Consider the following 17547-nt stretch of genomic DNA (forward strand, 5'->3'; position numbering starts at 1 on the left):
GGCCCTTTGACCATTTTTCTTTTCCATCAACATTTCAGAGCTGGCTGAGCAGTCACCATGTCACGATTAACGAGTTTTTCCTTGGCATTTTTAGCACGCATTCAGGAAGTCGATGAAGTATATGAATAATATACTTGATTTACACATGAATGACAGAGTAGAACATTTTGGACTTGGTGTATGTGTGTTATTAAAGAAGCTTCTGTGGTCTGTAGTTGCAGCCATTGGTACAGATTTAACAGGTTATGCTATATAAATATAGACACATTCCTGCGGGGGGGGGAAGTAGTTACAATATTATAAGCTACGTTTGTCCCTCACATCTCATTTAAAACATGTTGACCCAAGACTGCTCCTTCCTCTAAAAACTAGCAATGAGGCCTTTGAGAATTGTAAAAGCAGACTTCATAATATCATTCTTGACCTACAACAATAATTTTCTATGAATCAAACTAATGAAGTCTATGACATAAACCCATTCATGTTTAATGCCTTCACTTTTGATGTATCTTCAGTTTCTTTTGTACCACTCTCATGGTATTCCAACTCAACCTCATCAACACACAAATATTTCCAATGTATACAGTTTCAGAAGTATATGAATGGGTCTCCCTCACCCTTCTCCCTCCCCCTGACACCAATGCACGCGTGACCATGAGTTCACGAAAAGCTTCAATATAAAGATTTCACTTTCCAAGGTGAGGTATAGGTAACTGTACCCTTCTCGCATGCCCTACTAGAGAAGTGTCCTTTGACCATCATGGAACAGCACAGGTGGGAAGATTTGACACAAACATTTTTCCTAAATGCTAAAACTAAAAGTCTTCAGATCTGGACATTTTCCTGGCAGTGACCTACTTTTCCATTCTTGAGCCTGTGGCCAGGATCTTCCTTATGTTTTCTCAGGTTTGGTGCCTGAATGTGGCAAGAATTTCTACTTTCCAGTAAAAGTTTGGTCTGTCTCTTCCCAGGCTAGAAACATCTGTAGTAGAATAGCAAAAGCAACTTTGTTGCCAACAGGCATCTGAATGTCAGGAGTGACAGGCAACCAAAAGAAAGCCAGAGAGAAAACACTCTACTCAAACTGCCTAGAGACACAAACTTGAGAAGTAGAGATTTTCTCACCCATGCAGCTGCTGGGTTTTGTGGTGTAAAGTACTCTACACAGAGCACATTGTGTTCATAGGGCCTAGTGGATCCTTTAGGAATGAACAGATGTGCTCTGAAGCTGACATGTGACCAACAGAACCCAGCTGTGCAGTTGAGATCCTGAGATTGGGGACATTTTTGGATGAGTACCATTTAGGCTTTTGAGCCCATCTTATCTCAGTGTTTCTGCAGAGATTTAAAAACATAAAAATATAAAAGTTAATCAACTGGTCAGATGGAGAGAATAGTACTCCAAGACTAAAAGTAGAAACAACCCAATCCTGTAGCTTTTGTTTGCCCTTAAGAGAAAGCAAGCAAGGTGCTTAAAAGTGCATGTGCAATACTGATTAACAATTATAAATTGAGCTAGTTCTGGCTGAAGTTTCAGAAAAATCTATAGATGATTAAGTGCACATTAAAGAGAAAAAAATCTTTCAAAGTCTTTTAGCTCAGTTTCCTCTTCTAATCATAGGAAGACTATGAGGATCTCTGTGTGAGTTCTTCCTGCATTATTGCACCAGAGAAAGACACTAGTGAGCAAAAAATATTATCGTGCGTCTGGCCGATCAGCCATGTCTATTGAAATTATATTTATGAATTTGGCCTCAAATATCAAATTGTCTTTCCATTTGTTTTCATGCTCAAATTTCTATGAGTTTCTCTCACTCAAGAATCCTAGGACTCTTTCAGTAATTTAAGGGAAAAATTATAATGTCTGATTACATTCTTGCATTTGCTAGACCTTCCTCATTATTCTAATCTTCAGTTCTTTAATGGCCATGTGATTGTGCTGACATTGAAATGACAAATGACTAGAGAATACATCTGGTGTCACATGATCCCTAGTCACTTCTGAAGTGAGGCATGCAAAAAACATTTTTGTACATGGATCTGTAGCTACTCATTGCCAATAGTTCCTCTAATAGCTGGACATATTGGATACCATTCAAGGAAATTGTCCTTGGGGAGTAATAAATTCCTTTTCCAGGCAATCTGACGTCTGTGACCTAAAAAGTGTGAGGCAGGGGTGACATGCACAGTCATGGAAATTTAACACATTGTGTACAATTTACTCACATGGAATAAAATTAGATATGCCCACCATCCCCTTCATGTTACAGTCAAGAGAGGGAACTGTATCCAATATGCCCAGCAAAGTACTGCGGTCAATGGACTGAGGTTTCTCATCAAAGTTTGAGGTAAAGGAAGAATCCATTGTGTAGAATTTCAATCAGGAAATCTACTTTTTGGATAGCACAAAGAACAGACACCTTAAAAAAGAGTAGAAGACCAGGATAAAATTGTCTTAATTACCAAAAGAACCACAGAAAAGACTATATAAGGAGCAAGTTGTCTTGTTCCATATTTATCAAGATTTCACTGATTAGAATTAGTTATACCTACAAATTTTTAGGGCATGAGTTTAAGGGGGAAAAGAGGAGGGGAAGGACATTTTGCAGACTCTCTTTGTTTGCTACTCTCCACATTTTCTTTCTTTTAGTATTCTCTGAATGTGTTCTATTACTTACCTCTATTCTCAGTGAAGAGGTAAAGAGGGAAGAGAAAGAACTTAGAGATGTGGACAACATTCCAGAGTAAATTCTGCCCACCGTCATGCTTCCCTGTCCATCCACTGGTGAAATGCTATAGCAAAAGTAAAGGATTCACTACCAGAAATACAGCCTCCAAAGTCAAAACTGTAAATAAATTGTGGTTCCCTGCACTCACAAGGACTCAACAAATCCATGTTAACTGTTGATCAACTTTTTAGTCAGAATCAGTTAGAACATTTACACTAGTCAATAGAAAACAAAAATCCTGCCAAAAAATTTAGCCCAGTGAACTATGAATTATCAAGCCAAGGACTTGGAGGAGGGGCCAGGGAAGGTTTTTGTAGGGCAAGTAATATCACACACTGTTTAGAAAGCCCCCTACTCCCCTCACACACACCTGGCTAAATAAAAAATTTTGTACCCTCAATCTCTGTGGCAGACAACACAGATTCTTACATCTGCCAGAGACAGAAGCAAGGCCCAAAAGCTTTAGCAACATTGGCCAAGACAAAGAGTGAGGTTGTCAACCTGTATCTCTTTCAATAGGTTAGTATTAAGTGTCATTATTTTAAATGCAGGTAGTATTTTCAGTAAGACTACATTATAAAGTACCTCACTGTATGCCTCTATTTATACCAGAGGTCTAATAATTTTTTACCAAATATTTAGTGCAGAGTAATACACTTTTTTTGATACATGTGAAATCTGTGTTATTTTTGCTGGTTTTTCCTCACCAGTTGTAGGAGTGGATCAATCTCAATCACTGTCAGAAATTGTCTTGATTTTAAGTATTGATATATTAATCCATAGGTTTAATAAATATCACCATTGATAGCTATCAATTAACTAATATTCACTAAAATTGGTGGGGTATTATCAGTTTTGATGCATCCTATCTCACCCTAATGATTTGTCTGTTTAACTGATATTGGTTGTACATAGCTGTGAATATAAGCCTACCAAGATTCTATTATTTGAACCTGGCAAAGTAATAAGTTACGCTTTTGTTTACAGACTATTTGTCTTTTAATTTTTAATATGCTATCTGCCCCTAATAATGATCCTGACATAAGTGGAAGTGTCAACACAAAGATAATTTATAAGTAGCTAATTGATTAGTTTGATAAATCAGATGGTTAGTAGGCAGTAGCAAGACCACATAGAAATTCATGAATGAGAGTGTTCTCCCCTTGTCCTTCTGCCTACGTCTGCAGTAGATTCAAAGCCTGACATTTAAGAGTACTGAGTTCTTTGGGAAAGAACATACACCCCATTAGAAGCAATTTCTTGGGGCTGCCATTATATTCTTTCTGCTTCTATTTTGTCCTTTTATTTCTTCCTTCAGTTTACATTTTGCTTTGTTAATGTGTCCTGTTTTCAAGTCACTTTTGTAGATTGAATTCTATTTTTCTAAATACACTGGAATTTTGGTTTATACAACTGTCCGTTTTGTTTGTTTGTTTGTTTTTTTACAAAATTGTGAAGATCACAAATAGGTTAAGTGTAATAGCTTTGTTTCATGGCTGATAATCTAGCGTGGTTTCATAGCCTTGTTTAGAGAAGCAGAATGCTGTCAGACACAACCCTCTTTAGTTTTTTCTGTCATCATAAGTTACTTCAAACCAAAATCTGCAAAGAAATAATGACCTTTCATTTAAGTGATACTTTATATTTTTATGTGGAAAAAAAGAGTCTTTTAAGGGATTCCTGCTACTCAGTTGCTAAATTTGCCTGAACAAGTCAGGGCAAGATTTAGCGAGTATTCTTATGTGCTGTGGATTTAGGGATTTTTTTTTTTTGAAAAACATTTCTTTATTATCTCTTCGTGGTAAGAAACCTTTTAAAACGGTTTCTGAAGTTTTCTAACATGTCTCCCACAAAACCACAGCCCTACCATGACAAACACCACTGCCTGTCATGGACTACACTAGCTATGGACCAGCAATGCCTTAACTTGATGCCTGTTTCTGCTTAGTTTATTTGGAACTTTTCCAAACCTAAACATCCTGATTGGTCTCTAATTCAGGGGTGGCAACCTTTCTCTGTAAAGGTCCAGAGAATAAATATTTTAGGCTTTGTAGGTTATATATGGTCTCTGTTGCATCATATTCTTTATTTCTTTTACAACCCTTTAAAAATGTTTTAAAAAATCATTCTTAGCTCACAGGCCATACAAAAACAGGACATGGTCCTAATGGATCAGGCTCCAATTCACAGTCATTGGATACAGACATGCAACCCCAGGGTAAGGGGAAAATTATTTTGGGCACTTGCTGTGTAGGAGCCAGCAACGACTGCCTGGCTAAAGATTAGCAAGTAAAAAATATTAACTCTACCTGTTGGGTCCCTTGCTAATTTATTTATACTTTTTAGGTCCTTGTTTTTTCCCAAAGATAAAGAGACAGAAAGAAAAGATTTAGGAAGGGAGGGAGAAAGGGGGCAAAGGGAGATAGGCAAAAGAGGAAGGGAGAGTAAAACAGGGGAAGGGAGAAAAAAGTGAGAAAGAAAGCAAAGAGGGAGGTAAAAGGACAAGAGAGACAGCACAGGAAAAGAAAAAAAAAAAAAGAAATGGAGAAAGAAAGAGGAGCAAAGAGGGTGAGAATGAGAAAAAAAGCATAGAAAAACAGAGAGAACAAGCCAGAATATGGAAGCTAGGGCACAGTCTCGCCTTCTTTTCCTTAGAGCCAGGCAGCTCTTAGAGGCACCTCCCCAGCTGCTTTCAAACATTGAGGTTGCTGCCCAGCCACTGATCACCATCCCAAGAAGTGAAATGTGGGCTTCACATCTGAAAACTTCCACTTGGTTTTTCACCAAGTGAAATGGAACACGAAATTCAGGGCCCAAGAAAATGGCTCATGTTTTCTTTGGGACACTTGGGCTGTGTCTACCCAGGGAAAATTTAGATGTACTGACTGACTGACTCCAGTGCATATGATTAATGTATATATAGGGCAAACCAGGATAATTCAGACCTTTTTTTCTTCCAGAGCAGGTTTTCAGCCGGAATTATCTGGATGGTTGCCTCAACTCTCCACTAGGCTTTGCCAGGATAAGCACAGCCAGCGTAGTATGCAGGAGACAGGGACCACTCCCTCTCTCCAAGGTTCCCTTCAACACCCACACCCTGTGCAGCTGAGTGTAGTGGGATCCGTCCTGACAGGCATTCCTTCTGGGGGCAAGTGAAAATTCTGTTTAATGAATCTCTAAGAAGCTCCCCAAACCCTAAATTTTGCATTCTGCTTAGCTGTCAAATGGCAAAGTGTAATAGACTGGTGAAGGCGGAGAACAATATTAATGGGGGAAAATGTTGTACCCTGTTCCCTTCCCCAATCGAGAAAGAGGATAATAAAGCCAAAGCGTATGACATCCCAGTCAAATTCATTAGTGTGTATGTGTATAGTTTCTCTTATGACTGAACACTTGAGTTGTAATTTTCTTGAGGTGGATAGAGATATGTATAGCTTATACCTTTTGTTTTTAAAAGTATAGTTTAAAAATAAACTACATCCCAACACATAGAAACAATGTTGTTCATAGAGGTATAGTTTCTGTGACAAATGTGCTCCTGCCAAGGTTTGTACAGATCAATTTTTAAAAATTAAATGTAAAGCTACAATTAATGAGGGAAGAATGCTACTTGGAATAATTCCTCGGTAAATCATTTGGTAAGGAATTCTTCTGTAAAAATAACAATTAACTCATACATAACCTGGTAAAATTGTGTTTTCATGGACTCCTGCACTTATACCATGTATAAGTTTGGGGTTTGGTTTTGTTTCGTTTTGTTTGGAGGAAAGGTGAAAAGAATAATGGGAAAGATGCATGATAGTTTATTTTACTGTATCTTACAGATCCAACTTCTAATGATGAAGCTTCCCACATAACTTCTTTCTTTTTGGGAGCAGAAAGAAAGGAAGAAAATGAAGAGTCAGAGCTGTTGATACATTGGGATAATATTTTTCCACTCTATTGAAACTTTCTACCTTTCCTTCCATTCTGTTTCACCAGTTCTCTAAATGACAATTACAGAGTGATAACTTCCCCATTGCTACTTGTGTGGTATTTTTGTTTGTTTTTTTTTTTTGTTTTCATTTTTATTTTTTGCAGATTTCAATGCTGATTTTTTTTTCCTTGAAAACGTGATCTCTAAAAGAAAATGCATAAATTTCTTAATGGGTTCCCTCCCCACTTAGAAGTTGCCTTATTCCCTCAGATACAGTCTCTGTAACTACTGCATGAGAAAGTCCTGAAATGTATTAAGTAAAAACCAAAACAGCAATAACAACAAATTGTTAAATGGGCAATTCTCTGTGTATCTTTCAAAAAGTTTTTTGTTTATCTGTAGGGTGTATAGAAAATTTGCTCTTTTTCACTTGTGAAAGTGTTCTTGCTGCCAAATGGTAGAAATAAAATCCTGGAAAAGAGAGATCATCTGTAAAATATGCATCTGTAAAATAAGTTTCTCTTTTCAAATGGCTTGTACTGGGCTGTTTGGTGCCCCCTCACTGTGTACTGGACGTGACTCCTTGAAAGCAGTCTGTAACCTTGGGCAGATTTGCAGTGACAAATGTTGCTATGCTTCTGTAAGCACTGCTTCTGCTAGAGGGCACTGTACATTAGACAAGGCCTTGTGCTCTGCTTAGTAAAGACAGCTCTCTGTTGCAGCACCTGTGTCCAAGTCTCCATTTGTTAACACATGTGTGTGTTTCCCTTTTTGGCGGATAAGACTTTGGGAAGCATGGTTGCAAAAGGATTATTCCATGGGATAAACAAATCTAGAGTTCGTTGAGTGTTTTTCTACTAGGAAAAGGACATAACTTATTCACCTCACTTTCAGAATTGTTCCACAAAGTAGAGCAAAGACTTCTCAGTTGATAGACTCCTCCCCCTTTACTGTTCACTCCACACCATCCCCCACCTCCGACTCCACCCCTCACTCCTCCTCTGAACAAAGAGCAGCTGGTTCAAATTAAAGTCATGGGCACACACACACCACTTCCCTATCTCCGGGTTTGAAGGGCAAAATGGAGAACGTAAGGTTGCAAAGAACAGAAGGTATTCTGAGAAACAAGCTAGGATTGTAGAAGAGATTTTCCACCATCTCTATCAATCACATTATCTTTGAAGTATTTATATATTTATATATATATAAATAATATATATATATATATATTATATATATATATATTATATATACATAGACCCTCTACTTGTTTAGTAGTTGGAAACTGGGGGAAAAGCAAACCAAACCCATAAATACAGTGACCTTCATTAAAAGGTTCCATTTCTCTTTTCATCAACCCGCTGATTGCTTGTTCACTTAGAGTACTAGCCTGGAAGCCTGCCTTGAATTAAATGATTAAGTAAATAAAAATAACTGAACTACACATAAGCTCTGAAGAAGTCAGAGTTTATATAGCTAACAGAACACTGTAAGTAATGATGAGGGGAAAGAAAAGTATTAGAAGCTTGGTTTTTTTTTTTTTCATTTTTATTTTTAAGGCAATGAGCTTTCTGAGTGTGCAATACAAGAAAAGAAAATGTGATGTACCTTAGTGAAAGACTGGATCTTTGCTATACTAGGGTGCAAACCTAATGCTTTAAAGACTGGAAATGTCTTTGTTTTACTCTTTCTCTCTTTCTGTGATTTGTAGCCTACATTGAAGATCTCACAAGATGTGTTGAGCAAAGCAGAAGACTTATTATCGTGCTAACTCCAGACTATATTCTCAGACGAGGATGGAGTGTTTTCGAATTGGAAAGCAGACTCCATAACATGCTAGTCAGTGGAGAAATCAAAGTGATTTTGATTGAATGTACAGAATTAAAGGGGAAGGTGAATTGCCAGGAAGTGGAGTCACTAAAACGCAGCATCAAACTTCTGTCCTTGATCAAGTGGAAGGGACCCAAGAGCAGCAAATTAAATTCTAAGTTTTGGAAGCACTTAGTATATGAAATGCCCATCAGGAAAAAAGAAATGCTTTCTCAGTGTCATGTTCTGGACTCCGCAGAACAAGGACTTTTTGGAGAACTCCAGCCTATACCATCTATTGCCATGACCAGTACCTCAGCCTCTCTGGTGTCATCTCAAGCTGATCTCCCAGATTTCCACCATTCAGATTCGATGCAAATGAGGCACTGTTGCAGAGGTTATAAACACGAGATGCCAACCACCACTTTGCCAGTACCTTCCTTAGGCAACCACCACACTTATTGTAACCTGCCTCCGACACTACTCAATGGACAGCTACCCCTTAATAATGCCCTGAAAGATACCCAGGAATTTCATAGGAACAGTCCCCTGCTACCTTTATCATCCAAAGAGCTTAGCTTCACCAGTGATATTTGGTAGCGGAAAATCTGAAGTCCTCTGAACAGCTATGTGAGCATACAAAATTTCTGCTATACCAAGCAAAAAGTACACCTAATAACATTGAGGTGCTGAAAAGGTGTTCAAAGAAAAAGGCACAGAAATCACTTTTGTATCTATTTTTTTTGTTTACATTTCCAGAATAGTGGGGGGATAGAAGGACCTGCTTTTGTAGTATAGTACCTTGTTCCAATGTACAGTTTTGATTTCTTCCTTAAAAGAAAACAATATTAAATTCTATTCTATAGAGTAGGTTTTATGATACCACTTAGACTGCAAGTTTGGTAGGTAAGTTAATATTTATGAATATTTCAGTACTTACATGTTATTTGAAAGCAGGAAATTTAAAGACTTTAACTGAATTTGAAATTTCTGAACTAAGTTTTAAGGGGAAAAGAGAACTTCTATAGAGTAACCGAAAATCAGGAATTATCAAGAAAGAAGTGTTGAGGCATCCCAAGTGGAAGATTGTTTGTAGAGGAAGATCAGTTAAGAAAAAATGTGATTGAAACGTTTAGAACTTCTTCAACATAATGGACAACTTCTGTGTACTAAATCAACAGCTCATAATGAGAGCCTTTAGTTTTATTAAGCAAGCACATCTTCTGTAGGCAAACTGGTAGGTAGATAAACAATGTGCATTTCTTAAGCAAATGAATAGATAGGTTGTTCTTTTAGAATGGTGTTAAACAAACCTTATGGCATTTTAGCCTATTAACAAAGTTTTACAAATTTGAAAACACATTTTAAGTTATGCATTTTATTGTTTGCTAACAATCAGATTTGGATTTTTTCCAAATGATCTCTTGACCTGCTATAAGCTTTATATGAAGATGCTCACATCTTCCTACTTTTATTTCAACATCGTTGGAGTTTGAATTTAAATAAATATTGACTGCAAGCGTCAGCAGTAGAAAAGAAGTGAAACAACAATATTCACAGATGAAGTGCTAAATGATTCAAGTTTACTAGTGGTAGAGCAGCAATTGCAGTGATTCTCATCTGAAATGTAGTTGTGAAACAGACTATTCTGTACATACACAATATCTGCTTGGCCATGTGTGCAAGGCTCCTTCAGAAGTATCTCTATTCCTGGTGCTTCAATGAGTATATTTTATAGACTAAACTTCTCTACCCTCACATTGTGACTGTGACTGTACCATATCAGAAAATCCCTGTGAATAATCTAAAATATTGTGAATTTGCTGTAAGGAATGTGCCCCTATTCTAGTATTTATTGTGAATTACTAATTTATGTTCTTCGAATTAATTTGGGTGTGCTCTCCACAAAGATTCCTGTGGGGGTCAATTGTTAATTGAGTTTCATTCTGACATTTTGTATATGGTTCTTAAATCATGTTTTGGGGCAAATATAAACAAGTACAAATGTACACAGTGTGTAAAAATTAAGAATTTTCCCAGTCCTTGTAATTGTGAAACTCAAATGTGTAAGAGAACATTAGGTAACATGTTTTATTTCTTTCAACCTCTTTACATGAGTGATTCCCTATAATCCATGGGTTTTGTTCAAAGTACTTGTTTTTCTGCTGCTTTTCCATATCCAGCTGCTCAGAAAATGCATTATGCACCAACAGTATGTGAAACCTTAGCAGTGATACATGTTCATTTCACAGTGGGACAATTAGTTGCTCCTTTAAAAAGTACTGTTCAACACATAGGTGTTTCATAGATGTATTTTTTTTTCCACTGAGAAAAGTGATTTTGCTTCTGTAGAAACTTTAGGTATTTCAAAATGGAAATTTATCGATTCAGAACTGTTTTCCAAGTGTTACAAAGTTGTATTTACTCTCTCATTGTTCTTTAATGATATGTGTAATTACTAAGTTAATAACCTGCATGAAATGAGTAGTACATGTTTAAGTGACCAATTGTACTTTTTATTAGTTTGTTTTTCACAGAAGTCTAGATTAATTCAAATAGAATGTTCAGTGGTATTTTTAAACTAATAGTTCTGTATTGAGCATGCCAGTTCTGAAAATATAACATGGGTCTCTCTGCTTCCTTTATTTACAATGATTAAACGTGGGTAGCAATTTGAGTTGGCTGGCCACAATGTGTCCTTTCACTACTAGTAGGTAGTCAAAAACAGAGCATTCACACTTGTGTTGGGGAACTTGACAAGAAACCTTTTCTACCATTTTCAGGAACCAATGTGTACACTATCTATAAAAATTTATTTCTAGATGGCAATTCAAAATTCAATTTTCATCTGAGATTTTTTTAAAAGATATAGCCCATATGGGCATAATAAGTATTTAGTCTAGAACATGATGCATTCTTCCAGTTGCTTTCACAGTGGGAAAAATTTTTCTTCTCAGTTTTTCACTGAAATGGATTTTGGAAATTTAGAAAAATACTGATGCAACTAGTTCCCATACATTCATAACAACTTTATATAGCTCATCCACCAACAGTATGCTTACTTTTTAAAACTGAGGCTATTTTAAGGTGAAAAATTCTGAAAATGTCAGAAATAATTATGAGACAAGTGAGAAATGCACAAAAGCAATAGATACATAGGAAATGAAAACTGCATTAAAAATAATGCTCAGGGAGACGAACAACACATACATGGTTTTAATTCGACAAAGTGTGAAATCCAGCAGGTTTGGCAATCTATGGGCTCCAATCTAACTATGGAGACTCTGAAAGGTAGCTGGATGGTTCTTGAAAAGACGTAAGAAGGTATCTCTCCTCATCCCCTCTAAGTCTTAATTGAATTAGATCCAAATGTGTTCTGCTTTCAATCAATCACTCTCATTTAAAAATGGGTAAAATGACACTTGATGGCTTCTGATAAGACGAACCCAACTTTTCATCATGTGAAAAGTTGATATTTTGTTGAAGATCTGTGGCTGTTTAAAAGTAGGAAATAGGCTAAAGTGAGAGGAGAAACAGTTCCGTTATGAAAGAAATTTATAGAAATTTATACAGGATTTTCAAGAGAACACGGAAATGAGTAGTATCCTGTGGATTACCTCTGTAACAAGTTGGAAAATGGCTAGTGTGAGAAAGAAGGAAATTATGGCAAGTAAAAGAAGGAGACTCCCTGACGCACTTGGTGGTTGAAGGGCTTACAAGTATATAGAACCACTGGTTTCAAGAATTTACTGCCCTTTGGCTTTTTATTTTTAAATAAATTAGTTGGTTTTCACCAAGCGTTTTCTAGAAAATTAAATAATGACCAAGGGAAATATCCTGAAAATTGCACATATAAATCTTTACGCTCCTTGTATTCATTTCCCAAGGTGAGGTAGTGATCTGATAAAACCAGAGTGCAGTTAAGACAGAAAATAGTTCCATAGTGTCCAGTTAAGTTTGAACACTTGCAAACGTTGTTGCTCTTTTCTGGGAGAGAACTTAATGTTGAAAATTGTCTGGCTCAAATTTCTCTATGACTCATGCATTTTTGTTATAAGATGTTTGACAGGAGGTCACAGTGTTGAACATCAAGGCACTCTGATGAATATATGGGGCTGTTTGATAAACAATAATTCACTTCAAACTCTTTCATATCAAATTTGTCTTTTTTAGAACTAAAATCAGCCATAGGCAATTTAAGAAGGTTATTCAGCACTCTAATTACTGTGAAATCAGAACTTGTAAAATCACCTACACCCATCAAATCTTGTCTTCCCAAATGCTCACTGCTAGTTACTCAAACACATTTCTCCAGATATTACCAAAGTCAATTGTGAATATTAGATGCCCACTGTGTACTGTCCACTACAAAAAGTATGATAGAAATATGTTTAAAAAATTGAAGTCCCTGTTCTCAAGTATTTTACACATCAAATGCAAGAAGAAAGGGGTATTTGAAAAACACAGTCCAGTGTAGAAAAATTAATATCGTACACACAGAGCTGATAAGTGAGGTGGGGTGATTCAGTCCTGAATTGGGCAAGAGTTAAGTTTGGAACAGAGGGAACAAGTAGTGAAAAAAAGGCAATTTCCCAAATGTGGAGAATAGCACATGTAAAGACTGAGGGGGAAATAAGTAAGTCCTATTTAGCTGATGAGCAAATTTGGCTAGCAAGGGCAGAAATCTGTGTGAGCACATAATAAAAACTAAGGCCAGGAGAATCTCTGGAACATGCACCTGGTAAGAAGAATTAGATGGAGGGAAACAATTGTGTCAGGGAGGCCAGTCAGGGGGCTGTTGTCATAGTCCACATGTGAGGTGATAAGAGATGGAGGGTGGTGGCCTGGATATTCTCAAAAAAAAGGCAAATGTGAGGATGAAGAGGAATAGGCAGGATGTGGGATGTGAAAAATGGAAAATGAAGAAAAAATACAGTCAATAAAGACTCCAAAGATCAGAAAACTTAGTTGTATCAAAGGAATTATTTTAGAGTATTTAACTTACCTTCTTAACTGAGCACCCTCACACTGTAAAGACAAGGATAGAGACAACATAACAATAGGTACATTTGCTACTGGAGCAAACCTGAAGTGTTTGCAGGAGAATATTTGTCAGGAAAGGCAAAGTGCTTCAGCAAATCTGATTTAGAAATAAATAATTAAATTTACTCCACTGAGTATAATCACAAAATCTTAAACAAGGAATTGATGGAATTTGATCATTTATATCTCATCTTCTGATTCTATTCAAATTCTTCACCTCACTCTGGAGTAAAGAATTATGATCTTAAAGACACTGAAGTTATTCAATCAGAGGAAACTCTAGGAGGCAGAGATTGGGGGTGTTTGCCATGAGTTTTAAAACAGAAAAAGCAACAATATCTTTGATGAATATAGATACAAAATCCCCAACAAAATATTAGCAAACCAAACTCAACAACACATAAAAAGGATCATACACCATGATCAAGTTGGATCCATTCCAGGGTCACAAGAATGGTTCAACATATGCAAATCAAAGTGATATTACACATCAATAAAAGCCAAAAACCACATAAATTCAGAAAAAGCATTTGATAAACTTCAACATCAGTTCATAATAAAAATTCTTGCCAAAGTTGGTATAGAGGGACCATATCTCAACATAATGAAAGCCATTTATGACAGACCCACAGCCAACATAATACTAAATGGTGAAAAACTGAAAGCCTTCTCACTAAATTCTGGAATAAGACAAGGATGCACACTCTCACCAGTTCTATTCAACATAGTATTGGAAGTTCCAGCCACAGCAATCAAACAAGAAAAAGAAATAAAAAGTAACCAAACAGGAAGGGAAGAGTAAAATTGTCATTATATGCTGCTGATGATATGATACTCTATATAGAAAACCCTAAAGACGCCACACAAAAACTATTAGAACTGATAAGTGAATTCAGCAAGGTAGCAGGATACAAGATTAATATACAGAAATCTGTTGCACTTCTTTACACTAACGGCGAAATATAAGGAGAAAGTTTTTAAAAATCCCACTTAAAATCACATCAAAAAAATAAAATACCTAGGAATAAACCTAACCAAGGAGATGAAAGACTTATAGCCTGAGAACTATAAAACACTGATAAAAGAAATTGAAGATGATTCAAGGAAATGAAAATGTATGCCATGCTCTTGTATTGGAAGAATTAATATAGTTAAAATGGCCATACTACCCAAAGCAACCTACAGATTTAATGCAATCCCTATCAAATTACCCATGACATATTTTTTTACAGAACTAGAATAATCCTAATGTTTATATGGAACTGCAAAAGACCCAGAATTGCCAAAAGCAATCCTGAGGGAAATGAGCAAAGCTGGAGGCATAACCCTTCCAGACTTCAGACAATACTACAAAGCTATATTAATCAAAACAGTGTGGTACTGGCACAAAAACAGAAAAACAGACATATAGATCAGAATAGAACAGAATAAGAGCCCAGAAATAAACTAAAAATGGCTTAAAGACTTAAATATGAGGCATGACACCATAAAACTCCTAGAAGAGAACATAGGCAAAACATTCTCTTACATAAATCATACCAATGTTTTCTTAGGTCAGTCTCCCAAGGCAATAGAAATAAAAGCAAAAATAAACAAATGGGACCCAGTCAAACTTATAAGCTTTTGCACAGCAAAGGAAACCATAAACAAAAAGACAACCTACAGACTGGGAGAAAGTATTTGCAAACATTGCAACTGACCAGGGCTTAATTTCCAAAATATACAAACTGCTCATACAACTCAATACAAAAAAAACAAACAACCCAGTCGAAAAATGGGCAGAAGACCTAAATAGACATTTCTCCAAAGAAGACAGACGGCCAACAGGCACATGAAAAGATGCTCAACATTGCTAATTATTAGAGAAATGCAAATCAAAACTACAATGAGGTATCATCTCACATGGGTCAGAATGGCTGTCATCAAAATGTCTACAAATAATAAATGCTGGAGAGGATGTGGAGAAAAGGGACCCTTTTACACTGTTGGTGGGAATGTAAATTAGCATAGCCACTATGGAAAACAGTATGGAGGTTCCTTAAAAAACTAAAAATAGAATTACCACATGATCTAGCATTCCCATTCCTGGGCATATATCCAGAAAAGTCAAAAGCACTAATCAGAAATGATACATGCACGCCAATGTTCATAGTGGCACTATTTACAACAGGCAAGACATGGAAGCAACCTAAATGCCCATCGACAGATGAATGGATAAAGAAACTGTGGTATGTGTGTGTATGTATATGTATATATATATATATATATATATATATATATGTATATATATATATATATATATATATATATATATATATATATATATATACACACACACATACACACATACATACATACACACACACATACATACACGCAATGGAATATTACTCAGCCATAAAAAAGAATGAAATAATGCCATTTGCAGCAACATGGATGGACCTAGAGATTATCATACTAAGCAAAGTAAGTCAGACAAAGACAAATATTATATGATACTTATATGTGGAATCTAAAAAATAGTACAAATGAACTTATTTACAAAACAGATTCACAGAAATACAAAACAAACTTATGGTCACCAAAGGAGAAGGTGGGGGGGGGAGAATAAATTGGGAGTATGGGACTGACAGATGCATGGTACCATATATAAAATAGATAAACAAGAAGGATCTACTGTATAGCACAGGGAACTATATTCAGTATACCATGATAAACCATATTGGAAAAGAATATGAAAAAGGATATATATATATATATATATAATTGAGTCACTATGCTGTATACCTGAAACTAACACAATATTGTAAATCAACTACACTTAAATTAAAAAGGTAATAAATGAAAGAAGAAAAACAGAGAAAGTGGACAATGTTCACAAAGATAAAAAAGGGACATGTTGAAGTGTGTTGGAGTGGTGGGAGGAGGTGCAGAGAGTGGACTGGTGACGAACAATAAAGAATGAATAACCACATAAGTATTGAACACAAGGAACCAAAGTTTCACCAAAATTGAAGGCAGAGTGATTACCATCTTTTAAAGTATGAAGAAATTTTATAAGGGACATCGTATTAGTAAGAATAGATAACTGTTGTTAAGGTCAATAACCCAAATCCTGCAAGTACTGTTTTCTCAAATCAGTCCAGTGAAGATTAGATGGGGTTATGAGGAGAGGTTCTGCTTCAAAGTCAGAGATAGGGTTTTTCCATTTTGTTTCTCTGATATCCTCTAGGTCCAAGGAATACTCACCATTCAGCCAGTAGATTGGTAAAGAAAGAGGGCATGGAAGCTGGTACTAAATGGCCCATAAAAACCACTCATATACCAAGAGGGGGGAGAGGGGGAGAGAGTTTAGGGGGTAGGAAATGTAGTCTAGCATTGCCCAGAAGGAAAAGGAAATGTAGCTTAATGAACATAGTCTCCATTAGTAAGATGCTGAGCAATTCTTTTCCATAATGCTAGAAGATGAAACAAAAAATAGGCAGGAAAGGGACTTCCCTGGTGGCACAGTGGTTAAGAATCTGCCTGCCAATGCAGGGGACACAGGTTCGAGCCCTGGTCCGGGAAGATCCCACATGCCACGGAACAACTAAGCCCGTGCGCCACAACTATTGAGCCTGCGTTCTAGAGCCTGTGAGCCACAACTACTGAGCCTGTGTGCCACAACTACTGAAGCCCGTGCGCCTAGAGCCTGTGCTCTGCAACAGGAGAAGCCACCGCAATGAGAAGCCCGCGCACCTCAATGAAGAGTCACCCCCGCTTGCCGCAACTAGAGAAAGCCGGCGCACAGCAACGAAGACCCAATGCAGCCAAAAATTAATCAATTAATTAATTAATTAATTTTTTAAAAATAGGCAGGAAAGTTATAGGAAGGAGAGCCTTTACTTTCTAAATCAGAAAACACCAGACTAGATGAAGAGTTTCTGAAGATCAATGGTCATGTTTTATTCCTTGTTATAATCGAAGCACACGTAACAGTGCTGGTCACAGAGTAGGCGCTCACATCACATTTCTTGATAAATGGACAAATAAATTTGAGAGCATCTGTGA

General features: G+C 36.7%; 1 protein-coding gene across 1 annotated transcript in view; it reads left to right on the top strand.

Annotated features, from left to right (window-relative positions):
- IL1RAPL2 (interleukin 1 receptor accessory protein like 2) overlaps positions 1 to 9054 on the top strand; it is a 516387-nt gene extending 507333 nt beyond the window's left edge. Inside the window, exon 10 of the mRNA XM_068532662.1 lies at positions 8357 to 9054. Within this exon, the coding sequence (XP_068388763.1) occupies positions 8357 to 9054 (698 nt within the window). The remainder of the gene's footprint in view (positions 1 to 8356) is intronic.
- The last annotated feature ends 8493 nt before the right edge of the window (positions 9055 to 17547 follow it).

This window comes from Eschrichtius robustus, chromosome X (genome assembly GCF_028021215.1).
Source record: "Eschrichtius robustus isolate mEscRob2 chromosome X, mEscRob2.pri, whole genome shotgun sequence".
Lineage (NCBI taxonomy): Eukaryota > Metazoa > Chordata > Mammalia > Artiodactyla > Eschrichtiidae > Eschrichtius > Eschrichtius robustus.